At 32.4% G+C, this 15,859-nt stretch overlaps 1 protein-coding gene and 1 long non-coding RNA gene across 2 annotated transcripts in view; one reads left to right on the top strand and one right to left on the bottom strand.

The window, feature by feature from the left end:
• Window positions 1–4,888: 4,888 nt before the first annotated feature.
• LOC139495547 (uncharacterized) lies at window positions 4,889–6,785 on the top strand. Its single transcript, XR_011657392.1, has 2 exons — window positions 4,889–5,258; window positions 6,091–6,785. It is a non-coding gene; the product is annotated as an uncharacterized lncRNA (long non-coding RNA).
• Window positions 6,786–11,235: 4,450 nt separating this feature from the next.
• LOC139494241 (proprotein convertase subtilisin/kexin type 5-like) overlaps window positions 11,236–15,859 on the bottom strand; it is a 36,333-nt gene continuing 31,709 nt past the window's right edge. Inside the window, exons 12-13 of the mRNA XM_071282410.1 lie at window positions 13,643–15,205; window positions 11,236–11,329 (exon numbers count right to left, since the gene is read on the bottom strand). Of these exons, the coding sequence (XP_071138511.1) occupies window positions 11,319–11,329; window positions 13,643–15,205 (1,574 nt within the window). The 3' untranslated portion in view covers window positions 11,236–11,318. The remainder of the gene's footprint in view (window positions 11,330–13,642; window positions 15,206–15,859) is intronic.

The raw sequence follows: 15,859 nt of genomic DNA on the forward strand, positions 1-15,859 counted from the left end.
TGGACAGACTACCTCTTTCAGGATCGACAATATTCGTTCCCGCTATCAACATATATGATGGAAGTGGTGCTCCTGCCAGAATTTTTGCAACAGTTCCAGCGTCAAAAATGGTAAAGAAATATTATGGTTAAGCTCATAATATTTCGTATCTGTCTATTGTTTTAATCGTAAATGACTGCTATATATAAACAGTTCCAGGGTCAAAAACGAAAAAAAAGGATATCAAATTAGACGTAATGATTAACATTAAAATTTGTATCATGTTTCTTTTGTTGACTTTGCTTGCCATTAAAACACGTTTATTTTTTTAAAGGTTTTGATAGTGGTGATTTTTTACGGTGTGTACATACCAAAACTTGTTCGTGCTGACCGCGTTTGGGTTTACAGCATTTTTATTTGTGGAAAAAAGCGATCAATGTAATTTCATTGATAAATCGGATAGCTTTTATGTGTTTCGTGCTAATATGTTGAGCTTGGTTTTAATATATGTTGTGGTGTACCAGGTGACACTAAGATGAACCCCTTACAATCATGCTTATCCCCGCCATATTCATTATGTGCCTGTTCAAAGTCAGTAGGCTTCACTGGTTGTCTTACAAATAGTTGTTATAAATTAGGCTGTTAGATTGTTTCTTAAGAACTGTTTAACGGTTTTCTGATCGTTACCTTTTATAATTGAATAAACATTATATAAAAAGTCCTGCGTTTGATGACTCAGAATTACTTACGGCTTCTTCTCTTTCGTTTGGATATGTTAGAGAACAAAGGCATCGAAAACCAAATGTATTAAAAAGTATAATCACAAAAATACTGAACTCCGAGGAATATTCAAAATAGAAAGTCTCTAATCAAATGGCAAAATCAAATGACAAAACACACAAACGAATGACCAACAACTGTCATCTTCCTGACTTGATGCAGGCATTTTCAACAATTTTTAAAGGCTTGACCATCTAAAAAGCATTATCAGAACAACCAGAACTCTCTGGAAGTTTGTTTATAGCATTCCCGATGTCAACTATATCTACTCTAATATATATGTTAGCATATTCGCTAAACAAATCCGCATTATGTATCAAGGGAATACTAAGGACAACAGGAAATTGAAAATAACTAATTATTTTCAAAGGTATGATAAAAGGATTGAAGACAAACAGATCATTACAAAACATGATATTAACTTTCAATACAATTGAGAATGTCAAAGAGACGACAACCCGACAAAAAACAAAAAATGTGTAATGTCCACCAATGTGTCTTCAACACAGCAAGAAATTTCTCACCCGGAGTCGGACTGCAGCCTGTCTCTAATTAAACACGCGTACTTGTTCGGTGAAAATGGACATCATCCTTAAATCTAAAACATATACATATGTTTTTTTATACATATAGATGATATGAAAAACACAAAGTTTTATAAAAAATGATTCTTATATGGCGTGCCTCTTTCGTTTTATGAATAAACCCATGCTCTAATACCAATAAACATGTTTTGCGTATATCATGTATATTGTCTACTACAGAATAAGGAATTTTATCAAATTGCCATGCATTCAATATATTTCATTAACTTAAAACACTTCCATACTCTTAAATGATGTACATGTTGTTACTTTATCATTTATTATGCCTGTAATGTGTTACATTCCAAAATTGACATATTTGACCTAGATACGACAACTGTTCATGCTGGCTGTTCAAAAACTCCTCCCTCTGAAAAATCACAGTGCCAGCCGTTTGCTTCTTTACAAACAAAAAAAAAAGAGGTTAATGGAAGAGCCTTCACCATCGCTTTACCCTTATGTGCAAAGTCCAGACCACATAGTCAGCATTAAAAGGCCCCGAAATGACAAATGACAAACAAGAAAACGAACACCATAATAAATGTACAAAAAAAGAACGAAAAACAAAATTTTACACTCAAACAAACTACAACCACTGCATTACAGGCTAATGAAACATCCTCTGTTGGAAAATAACCCACACAGACATCTTAGCTCAATTAAACATCCCCCATTTGCATAGTATAGAACCATTCTGATTCTACAAAACCAACAATCGATATAAATGTAGGTTCCTAGAATAGAAGGATACCGAATACAGTGACTCGATATGTAACACATTTGCTGTACGGATTTCTTTACCTTGAGACCAACACAAAAAATCTATTATTAGTGCAGATTAGTCTTACACAATTGAGTAAGTTCAACACCAACTTTAAACGTACCATTTCGTTTCTGCAAAACTCAATCCTCGTATCTCTAAATATACACCAGAAGAACTGCCAGTAATTGATTCATATATAGCAATCATAACATGTGGTATGACTGTCAATTAGACAACCCTCCACAACAGATCAGATGTCATAAAAGTTAAAAATTATGTGCCGACGTACGGCCTACAACAATGAACAAAACCATATCACATAATCAACTATTAAGTCCCCGAAAAAGCATACATGCATGTAAAACTATTCAATATAAAAAGAAGCATCATATTTCAAAACTTAAAGTACCACTGTGGATTCATTTATTTCGTGGATACCAATATTCGTTAAATAAGAAAAAATACATGTTTTTAGATAATCAATTTCGTGGATTTGCTTAAATCTGCAAATAAGCCTTTAGGAAATTTGTCATTTGTTGAACATTTAATTTCGTGGTTTATGTGTATCCTGTAATTACAATGGTTTATTTATATACGGGACAGACAACCTGATATAATATAACTATATGTAGCTTAAGTCCGTTTAGTATATTTGCGTACATGTATTATTACACAAATTCCCCTAATAATTTGTTTTTCATCCTATGCGAGGTTTGTTTGTAGTACGGTTATATTGACTACCTGGTTCATGTGTACTCGAGTTGACAGTACTTTGATATACACTATAAGTTCAATATCATTGTTTTTTTTTTGTTTTGTTTCTTTATACATAATTATTGGTTAATTTATGTGAAGAGGGATGGTATTCATGTAACAGAGACTTTACTTCATAGTACAAGTAGTAGTTTAACCTGTGTCATGTAATTTTTGTAATCAATTTAAAACTACTACATGTTTTAAACGTAAGCAAATATAGCCGGAAGCCGTTTGTTTTATTTTAAAAGATGCACCTTTTTTCAACTAATAAACAAAAATCTTAAAGATTTATTATTTTGATGACACATACTACAGATGAATATTTTTCTATTGAACTATATGTTTACAATTAATAAAACAAAAAATGATGATTTTCATAAACTTTCTATTTCGAATTTAACAAAATACTAAGGATTGTCTAATCAGACAAATATTACTCTAGCCGTATACATGGTATAGGATAAAACTTTTCAGAAATTTGGATTCCTAACGTCATTTAATTTCGTATATATTTTGACCTACAACATTTATAAACTATAATAAGACGGGTAACTTAAACGAGGTTTGAAAGTGTTAGTTTTTAAAATCATATATAATAAAGACAATATTAAACATACAAAGCGCAACATTTCAATAAGTTTGTCAGTACAAAAAGTCAGAAACAATATGATTAAGATTATACTTATTTAATTGTTAAGCATTTGTTACATACACGAAATACGTGATCATCATTGATTATCATTATAATTTATAGTACCTCCTATATATATTTAGGAATAAACTCATCATAGATACCAGGACTAAATTTTGTATATTCACCAGACGCGCGTTTCGTCTACAAAAGACTCATCTTAGGAATATAATTGATTGAAAGCGTCCGCGTGGAGACCGTGTATATTCCTTATCAGGTTAGTAGTGATGCGTGGCTTATTTCAATACACGGTTAGTAGTTGAGCTACCAATTTGGCACTATTTCATTACTCAAATGAATTGTAAGTTCTATTGAATATTGTTCTATCAAGGTGTTGATATTTAATTGTTATTGTTGACATTAGTTTTTTGTGCAGACCAATAGAAGAAGGTTCTTAAAATTGAACACTTGGACATTTTAGTATAAAAATAAGAGGATGTGGTATGATTGTAATTGAGACAACTCTAATCTTAATTCAATAAATAAAGATAGTCGATACAATAAAGTCGTTACATAGTGTGATAGTGATTTAATACGATATAAACGGGGTCAGTACATTCCATATGGGGTTCGATCAAAGCTATGTAACTAATAATATTTCACAATCATTTCTAAAATGAAGCCCTTAAAAATTAGAAAATTTTACAAAAAATGGTTCAAAATTTGGCTTTGGAGTTTATCATTCATATGATTGATGAAAGGAAACATTAATGAAACATATTTACATATTTTGTTTTAAGTTTGTAAGAACGATTGCATATCAATAAGACAAGAAATATGTCTTTGACCTAATTTTCAGGTTCTTATAGTCAGGTTAAGTATGCAGAAATAAGCCAGTTAATTGTTAAATATTTGTGACTGGTGACCAATATTTGATGTATGTGTTTCTATAATTTCCCAGAGAGTTTTGAAATGATTTCATTATTGGTCTAAATACAATTCAGACGTCATATCATCTTCAATTGTTTTATCCGGGGGGTTTTTTATATCCAGAAAATAGCGACTATGTACGATAACAACCCACAAAACAGACACAACTATGTTGCAAATTATTGGAGAGTGTACCTCCATATTAAATCATAAGAGAAATAGATTCCACATTGGAGCCAATGCAATACAATATATATATATATATATATATATAGAGATATAGGAAGATGTGGTGTGAGTGCCAATGATACAACTCTCCATCCACATAGCAGTAATGTAAGCCTCGTTTCCTGTATCTTGAATTTCTGAATTGAACGGTGGAATGGAAAGCTATCGACGCAGTGGAAGAGCATATATCTATTATGTGCCGTATACGTCCGTCTGACGTTGATTTTATAAAAATTATATTTTTTATTTATATCCGTGATATATGTGTTCTAAAGGTCATTTACGTTGTTATGTAATTAATTACCGATTTTAAACCGCATGTACGTACTAAAACAATTCAAGGAGACATTATCCTATTTATATTCTACACAAGCTGATGTCATTTTCATACAATAAATATGCATTGGACAACTGAGACCGTGTTTTTCGTTTTATTTGTGTGTTTAGTAAATGGAATTAATGCCGTAACATCTTCAAGCTGTTCTGATATTCGTGTAGTGGATCTTTCTCATGTACATGGACCAAAACCTCTGACGGCTCCATTCTTTCCACCATACAGTTTTGAAATTGTAAACAGATCTATCAGCCAGGCACTTGGAGGTAATTGGTAAGTAGAAAAGGTCATTAACGATGTAATTTTGATCTGAGCGTCACTGATGAGTCTTATGTAGACAAAACGCGCGTCTGGTTTATTAAATTATAATCCTGGTTCCTTTTGATAACTATATTCGCTCCTGTTACGTCTGTTTCTATCTTTCATAAGCTAGAAATAAGTTTCTCTAAAACTGGAATGTCATACTTATCTTGCAAGGAGCCATTTTGGCTAACTACTATTGAAATGAGATATAAGAAGAAGTGGAATGCATGCAAATAAGACAACTTTATATATAAGTTCAAATTTTAGAATTTAAGAAACAATTTAATCGATCTGATAATTTTAAGACTGTCCTGCAATTTGATGATTAGAAGTTGTTGATAGATTTTTCACACTTGAAGAAATTAAGTTAGAAACCAACCCTCAACTTCGTTCTTGTTCACTCCTAACGCACACATTTTTATTTGTTTTCAAGGATTTTGAATTCTCAACAACTTATTATAACGTATCCTTACTTGCAGGATAATGTATTTTTTGTCAATTTGGCATTTCTATTTTTGTCTCTCTAATGGGGATATTTGTGCTTAATTTTATCTTTATATGTATTCTTTTAGTTTCTGATACATGATTGTTTTTGGCTTTGAGCTAGTTTCAGTAACTGCAAGTATTCTCAAATTTCAATTTCCGAATCTAATCATCGGTGATAATCAAATTTACAATTACAGATAAAAATCGCACTACAATCAAATCCCGAAAAAATATTTTGGTAGGCCTGGTTATTTTGCTTCAAGGTATGTTTCTCTTTTAATAACTATGTTTTCAATATGTATTTTATATTATGTAGGTTTGAAACTAACTATATTAAAACATCTGAACACAGCTCAACACATATAGATTCCCCGTCACACTTCTTCAAAAACAGACTACGCATGCACGAGCTTCCTTTAGAAAAGTTATTTGGCCCGGGAGTTATCATAGATGTCAGAAAACAAGTCTCGAAGAATCCGAACTACAAAATTCAAATGTCGGACATAAGGCGATGGGAGTCAACATATGGACGAATTCCGAATGGAGCAGTTGTTCTGTTGAGTTCCGGATGGGATAAAAGATACCCGGATCCGAATGTCGTTTTCAATACTAAAACCGTTTCCGATATAACTTCGTATCGATTTCCATCCTTTGAATTCAATGCAATTACATTTTTAGCGAAATTTCGCTCTGTTCATATAGTGGGGAGTGATACTCCGGCTATTTACTTGAATTCTGCAAGAATTGATTTGTCAGGATTTACTTTTCTGTTTCAAAGAAATATTCCAGTAGTATTGAATGTTGCTAATCTAGACAGAATCCCTCCTTCAGGGTCAACCGTATTTATTCCAGCTATAAACATATATGACGGGAGTGGAGCACCGGCCAGAGTATTTGCAACAGTTCCTGCGTCCAAAATGGTAAAGAAATATTATGGTTAAGCCTATAATATTTCGTGTTGGTCCATTGTTTTAACCTTAAATGACTGCTATATATAAACATCTTTCACAATTTCTTGACTCAATCATTTAAACACCCAACAATGATATGTATAATGACAACTAATCATGCCAATGGTTATATCTATTAACTTTTACCAACAGAAACATAAGGCGATATATAATAATAAACAAAAACCAAAGGATATAGGGTATCTATCTGAATCAATGTCGTCTAATTTTTCTGGAGTAGCTGTGATCATTGTCGGTATATGGTTTGGTTTGTATTGCTTGTTATTTGTCGTCTCTAAAAACAATTATTACATTTTATGAAACAAGGGGCGCAAGTGCCGTTGTAAATGTAAACAGATTATAAATTGGTACCTTATTCATTGTCAATTGTTAATATATATTTATCGATGAGACACCAGTTGACAGATTTAACAAAAAAAAAAAACACTTATCAAAACAAAACATTTCTTCAACAATATAAATTCGTATGAACAATATGTTCAACTCTACAAAATAGAGTCTAAACAAGTTGTGGATTCAAAATCAAACCTATAAAATCTTCATCGACATCCTACCGGTATTCTACCAAATAAACCAGAGGACAGCCACTGTCAAGGTTCCATACTTAAGATATGTACATGAATATGTGGCGATATTTAAAAAAGTAGCAAAAGATAAACCGAGATCTTCAATTTTAAATTGAAAACATTTAGACGGTCAAAGACATTTTTTTAACAATATACCGAACTCAAAATGGAAAAGTAAACACAAAGCGCGACAAACACCACAAAAAATGGACGTGATGTCAGAATCTCCCGAAGGTTAACCAGATGTTGATCAAAGTTGCCTTCGATATCACACCAGTTCGTCTCTAACTCAGACGACTTACAAACTGTTTATAATAAATATTGTGGAAATATGTTTGTCCTTTCATGATAAAAATAGGTTATAAATCTCTATTGTTGGACTCACACTCAGTCCCCAAAAATATTTTTACGTTTGATATATTATGGTAAATAAAGGCAACAGTAGTATACCGCTGTTCGAAACTCATAAATCGATTGAGAAAAAAAACCATATCCGGGTTACAAACTAAAACTGAGGGAAACGCATAACATATAAGCGGAGAACTACGACACAACAGAAACACAACATTAAAATGTAGCACACACAGAAACGAACTGTAATATAACAATGGCCATTTTCCTGACTTGGTACAGGACATTTTTAGAAAAAAATGATGGATTGAACCTGGTTTTATGGCCTGCCAAACCCCCCCCCCCCTTTCCGCTTTTAAGACAATGTTTAATACAATTAAAATGACAACATTACATGACAGGAGTACAATACAAAAAAAGGTAAATGGGTAAATACTATGAACAACATGTGATCATTTATAAGTGCACATTCTTTTAATTTGTGTTGATACTTTGGAATCTGCATCCGGATAATTAACATGAATAAATACCCAATTTCATTCGTTTACATATTATTCATGTGTGGCTTATAAGTATGTAGGGTCCGAATTTCATCCTAACAAAATAGAAAATTAGAAACACAACGTTCTTATCTGTGTCTTTCACTAAATGTAAGCCAAAATACTATCTTAGGAAATTTTTCCATGCAAGGAACTCCTGATTGATAATATTATGCTACTCTGTTCTGTGAATTTCAAACATTGAATTTTTAATTTTAATTGCTTTAATAACAATTTGTTTTTGGTTCGATGATATTCTGATCCTATGCTCACGATTTTGTCAACATGTTCGGCTCTTTATCTTCAGTGTGAGGTACTCAGAACATCTTTTGACACGGTATTAATGTGTGTGGTATAGGCGGAAACCCGTTTTCATAGTCTGTTATAATTGCAATTTAACGTTAAATGTATATATAAAAAACAATAGTGGAAACAGTTTCTGACTTTATTTTTAAAACTGTACATAATGTTGTTTTGTTGTTAGCTTGTACAAGTTCTCGGCCGCTTCCACTGATTTTGTTGGATGTATTTTTTTTGGTATCAATCTAATAAGTTAAACCCTTTTGTTATACTGTGACTCCACTGTCCAATGTTAGGTTGAGGATTTTGATCACGCTAACATGTATAACTCCGCCATATTCTGCATGTATATGTATGTTTCATGTATGAATTTTAGCATAAAAAAACAACTTCAAAAATCTGAAAAAATCTTTACTCATGGAAAAAAAAAGAAAGTTAACAATGATCGGAAAAAAAGTTGTTGTGAAATCTCTGGTTTTACGAAATATAACATATTTAGTTTCTGTATCTGAAATCGACAAAGATTCACTTTATAAAATAAAAAAAATAATTTATGACTTCATTTGGGACCATAAACAAGAAAAAATTAAAAGAAAAACAATTAACATGAAAAAATCTGCAGTTCTTGGAATGATAGATACTGATATTAAAAATTAAAAGGGTAAAACGATTAATAGAAGGTGAACAGTCAAATTGGAAAATTATTTCGACATTATTTTTTAATCAGTATGGATCAAATTTTCTAATATTTCAAATGACTCTGGATAATTTGAAATCAATAAATAAAAAAATGAACAAAATCCATAATTACTACTCATACTTATAACTTGGATGAGATACGGCGGTGGTCAAACAAATAAACCAGAAAACTTTAGAACCATCAGACAAAAAATTATATGGGGTCATAAATACATAAAGTCAAATGGGCATATTTAGTTTTTAATCATTGAAAAAGACAATATAATCTATGTAAATGACATAATTGATGACAAAGGTAGAATATCAAAAGAAAACATCCTCAAAAAGTTAAAATGTAATAGAAACTGGATTGCTGAAATAATACAAATAAGAAAGAGTATGCCAAATCTGTGGAAAGATATATTACAAAAAGAGGACTCATCAAAATATATTGTTAAGTGTAAAAAACAACTATCTTCAAACATGTTAAATAAGGCGCAATTATATATGATTTACAAAACATTAATAATAAAGACATTTATGTAATGCTATCAAATGTAAGTAAAGATATTCCTATAGGGTGTACAAGATGGCGGAAAGAACTAAATAAAGACAAAGATCAACAAAAAATGAAATACACATTAAATTTTGTTTTCAATTATTTAGATGACATTAAATTAAACATGTTTCGATGGAAGTTGTTACATTATATTTTATATAGGTACACATCTTTCCACATGGAAAATGTTCAGTGTGTGGGGTACTAGATACTTATGAACACAATTGCTTTGAATGTACTTATTTTAAATTTTTTTGGAATACAATTTGTATTCTATTAAATAAGCTTCATATAGTTACTTTAATTAAAACATTTAGTGGAAGGATGTAAAATAGAAGAGGACTCATTAAATGATATTAATTATCTCTTGACAGTCATCTTATTCACTTTGTACAAATGCAATTGTATTTCAAATAATAAGATAAATCAAGTTAATGTTTAGGAAATATTTAAACAAGAAATTAAATACAGATTTTATCTGATGGTGTATAGAAATAAAACAATAAGTAAGATGCTTCAAATATTATTTTTTTTATTGAAATGTATCATGAGTGAAAATTAATACTATGCTAGACTTTTATAAATTATATTGTAGTTGTTGGTTTTTCATTTTTTGTATGTATAAACAAACAAAACAAGACACTTGATTCATTATACTTTAAAAACAAAAATGTTTTTTTTTGTATATGTTGGTATCAAATGACATGTTAAAATCTTTTTTTTCTTCTTATTTCTGTTATATTTACAGATACATATTTAAACTTGTTCACTCTATATACATTTTATTTGTTTCTGTGACAAAATCATTATTAAACGAATAGTATATAATACTTACCAAATTAGTTTTATCTATACCAACACTATGTTTTAACAACAAACATGTGCTTCCCTTTGCACTAGTTTTCGGACAATGCACTGGTAAATAATCTAGCACAAAAGTTCAAGTACAAATAACTGTGCCAATGACTATAAATATGGGAAACTGAATACAAATTCGGAAGGCAAATTGATGTTCCGTAAACACGTGATTCATACCATGGAATTTTATTCTTAATGTGTATACACTGTATTTGAAAGAATGTATAATGTAATATAGAATTAATACTTTAATAATTTAGTACATTTTATTGAGCTTTTTCCCTGGAAATTCAGTTACTAATAACAGGGATACTCAGGCTAACGTTGTAATCCGAGTAAATTGTTAAAACAGCAGATATGTAATAAAAAATATTTACTTGAAAAAAAAGGTTCAAGTCAGGAGCCTGTAATTAAGTGATTGTCGTTGGTTTCTGTGTTACAATTTTATGTTTCTTTCGGTTGTTTTTTGTACATTAATTATGCCATTAGTATCATAGTTTAAATTGTTTTTCATATATAATTTCGGCGCTTTTTCTAACTGACTATTCGGTATTTGCTTTGCACATGGTTGAAGGCAATCATACCACATCTTCATTTATACATATATGTTTGATCAATATAGAAGTATACAATGAATCATGTGATTTTGGATAAATTTTATTTGTTTCAATCAAGGTTATATAAGTTTTCAGTGATGGCATCTGGATACCATGAAAACTACTCTATTTTCCATCTGAAAGACAAATAAATATAAATGATAAAAAATATAGTATGTCCTCTGTTATAAAAAAACATTATCTGTCTAAATGAACGTTCGATAAAATGAAAAAAAACACCTGTCTTAAATTGAGTCTAAAAAGTCGTGTCACAGATGATCAGATAATATTTATCATTTATGAATATCTTTAATTCTTTCATCCTTTTTATCTTAACGTCCTTAAATACTACCAGAATTGATTTGTCAAAGTCGGAGCCCCTTAATCCATCATACATTATAGTTGTGTTTTTATTTCTTGAGTTTTATTGTTATTGTTCGGTATTTGTCATAAGCTTCGCTTGAATTGAACAGTTATGTTTCGGACTATGTACGTATCTTCGCGTTACTGTTTTGGGTGTAATATTAGCAATACAAATAAACTGTCAATTCAAAAATGTTTGCAATAGTTTTGTTACGAGCGATTGCAATTTGGACATTTCAAAGGGAGGAGATAGGGACACACATACAAACTCCTGATAGATTATATTAAATGTGCATATAACTTCCCATCATTTTACCAAGACATTGATGTTGACGTTCGCATTGAAACGGGGAAATCTTGGATGATTCAGCTCCTCTACATCTACCCGTCAATATAGTGGATCTGCCGAGAAGAGTATCTACTTTTAAAGACTACTGCAGACGGACAGGGTATGTTCAACTGATCATAGATAAACCACTTATAAATAGCAGGATTGAAATTTTATATTCGCACCAGACGCGCGTTTCGTCTACAAAATAATCATCAGTGACGTTCGATTAATTTTTATTTAACTAGAGGCTCTAAAGAGCCTGTGTCGCTCACCTTGGTCTATGTGAATATTAAACAAAGGAAGCAGATGGATTCATGACAAAATTGTGTTTTGGTGATGGTGATGTGTTTGTACATCTTACTTTACTTAACAGTCTTGCTGCTTACAATTATCTCTATCTTTTATGAACTTGGCCCAGTAGTTTCAAAGGAAAATGTTAATAAAAATTTACAAATTTTATGAAAATTGTAAAAAATTGACTATAAAGGACAATAACTCCTTAGGGGGTCAATTGACCATTTCGGTCATTTTGACTTATTTGTAAATCTGACTTTGCTAAACATTATTGCTGTTTACAGTTTATCTCTATCTATAATAATATTCAAGATAATAACCAAATTAAGCAAAATTTCCTTAAAATTACCGATTCAGGGGCAGCAACCCAACAACAGGTTGTCTGATTCATCTGAAAATTCCAGGGCAGATAGATCTTGACCTGATAAACAATGTTATCCATGTCAGATTTGCTCTTAATGCTTTGGTTTTTGAGTTATAAGCCAATAACTGCATTTTACCACTATGTTCTATTTTTAGTTGTGGTGGCCATCTTGATTTTATGGCCGGGTCACCGGACACATTTTTTAAACAAGATACCCCAAAGATGATTGTGGCCAAGTTTGGATTAATTTGGCCCAGTAGTTTCAGAGGAGAAGATTTTTGTAAATGATAACCAAGATTTATGAAAAATGGTTAAAAATTGACAATAAAGGGCAATAACTCCTAAAAGGGTCAACTGACCATTTCGGTCACATTGACTTATTTGTAAATCTTACTTTGCTGAACATTATTGCTGTTTACAGTTTATCTCTTTCCACAATAACATTCAAGATAATAACCAAAAACAGCAAAATTTCCTTAAAATTACCAATTCAGGGGCAGCAACCCAACAACAGATTGTCCGATTCATCTGAAAATTTCAGGGCAGATAGATCTTGACCTGATTAACAGTTTTACCTCGCTCTAAATGCTTTGGTTTTTGAGTTATAAGACAAAAACTGCATTTTACCCCCTATGTTCTATTTTTAGCCATGGTGGCCATCTTGGTTGGTTGGCCGGGTCACCGGACACATTTTTTAAACAAGATACCCCAATGATGATTGTGGCCAAGTTTGGTTTAATTTGGCCCAGTTGTTTCAGAGGAGAAGATTTTTGTAAAAGTTAACAACGACGACGGACGACGGACGACGGACGACGGACGACGGACGACGGACGCAAAGTGATGGGAAAAGCTCACTTGGTCCTGTGGGCCAGGTGAGCTAAAAAAGTAACAAGGAACAAAGTTGAAGACTTTGGAGGACCAAAAATCCTAAAGGTTTTGCAAAATACAGCTAAAGCAATCTATTCCTGAGGTAGAAAAGATTAAGTATTTATATTGTATAGTTTTACCCTTGTCAGACATTATTTTTAATTTGTTTAAAACTATCTGACGAAATAATTGCCAACTGTCATTGAACATCTACATTTTAAATATACTTACATGGAGCGACGCATTGATTACTACATCCTGTTCTGCAACATTTCTTAGGAGGAGTACAGTCACTGTCTGAAAAACATTGGGCCTGGAAACCATGTGGGCAAAACGGATGTGGATTGGCATTTGGTGGACAGCCTCCAACACCAGACTTACAGCGGCATACTTTACATCCTTGACTGTCAGTATCGTATGTCACACCATTTTTACAAGGAGGACAGTAAGTAGCTTTACATGTCTTTGATTTACATTTGCATATCTTGCAGCCATGACTATCTGTTACGTATTCGACGCCATATGGACATTGCTTAGGACAGGATGATGTTTGACATTGATAGGTTTTGCATTTACAAACTTTGCATCCGTTGCTATCTGTATCATAGATAACACCATATTGGCATTTATCGCAATAGGTTTTCTTGCATTCATATGATTTGCATTTACAAACTTTGCATCCGTGACTATCTGTGACATATTCGACACCATGTGGACAGTAGATAGGACAGGACGATGCTGGGCAAACATATGTTTTACATTTACATATTTTGCAACCATGACTATCTGTTACTATTTCGGTGCCATGTGGACAGTCGCTAGGACACGATGTCAATGGACATTCATATGGTTTGCATTTACAAACTTTGCATCCGTTGCTATCTGTATCATAAATAACACCATATTGACATTTAGGGCAATAGGTTTTCTTGCATTCATATGATTTGCATTTACATATCTTGCATCCGTGACTATCTGTTACATATTCGACACCATGTGGACAGTAGATAGGACAAGTCGATGTTGGGCACACGTAGGTTTTACATTTACAAACTTTGCATCCGTGACTATCTGTTACGTATTCGACGCCATACGGACAGTGTTTTGGACAAGATGGTGGTGGGCAGTCATATGATTTGCATTTACAAACTCTACATCCGTGACTATCTGTTGAGTATTCGATGCCATATGGGCAGTGTTTTGGACATGATGGCGGTGGGCAGTCATATGATTTGCATTTACAAACTTTGCATCCGTGACTATCTGTTGAGTATTCGACGCCATATTTACAATATTTTGGACAAGATGGTGGCGGGCAGTCATATGATTTACATTTACAAACTTTGCATCCGTGACTATCTGTTGAGTATTCGACGCCATGTGGACAGTAGATAGGACAAGATGGTGGTGGGCAGTCATATGATTTGCATTTACAGACTTTGCATCCGTGACTATCCGTTATATACTCAACCCCATGTGGGCATTTAGGACAATACGTTTTCTTGCATTCATATGATTTGCATTTGCAAACTTTGCAACCATTGCTATCTGTCTCATAAGTTACACCATATTGGCATTTAGGACAATACGTTGGCTTGCATGTCCAAGGTTTGCATTTACAAATCTTGCATCCGTTGCTGTCTGTCTGATAATCATAACCATTGTTGCATGTTTTCGGGCATGCATATGGCAGACAAGGCGAGGGTTTACATTTACAAATTTTACATCCGTTGCTATCTGTCTCGTAAACTTGACCATATCTACATTTACAGTAAGTTGGCTTGCAATGTGTGTCTGGAACGATACAAGAGTTCAGTGTAAGTCGATTAGTTTTAAAATGGAACAATTAGGAAAGAAAAATTTGAACATTGGATTAACAAAATTTCCAACGTTAGTTGAGACATGCACAAATTGCGTATTATGGCTTAGGCACGTTCCTTTTAGCTTTTACATTATAATAAAAGCAGGAAGGTTGACTAGCCAAAAAAATCAGGTTCAACCCACTATTTGCTCTTAATATGTCCTGTACCGAGTCAGGAATATGACATTGGTTATCAAATAGTCCGTTTCTAAAATCTTTGTATATGGACGTTTGATTTTGTTGCAGTTGAGAGTTTCTGTTTTTTGATATTTCCTCTTATAGCTTATGTATTTCCATCGTTTTTTTTTGGTAACCTGGATTTGATTTCTCTAATTTAATTGGTGGCTTTTGAACAGTAGTTTACTTTATATAAAAATATTAGGGATGGCAACGAGTACTCGAGTACAGTTTTAGTACTCGGATACTCGTTTGACTGTTATACATCTTGAGATATTTCTCTTCACATTCCCACTCATAACCCATTCGTAATACTTAAATAAAATCAATTGACAACACAAATATAATATATTGAGGCTACCTTTTGTTATAGTAGTACCAGCTACGTCCTTTCCTTCAGAGGGAATTTT

Source organism: Mytilus edulis, chromosome 11 (assembly GCF_963676685.1).
Source record: "Mytilus edulis chromosome 11, xbMytEdul2.2, whole genome shotgun sequence".
Taxonomy (NCBI): Eukaryota; Metazoa; Mollusca; class Bivalvia; order Mytilida; family Mytilidae; genus Mytilus; species Mytilus edulis.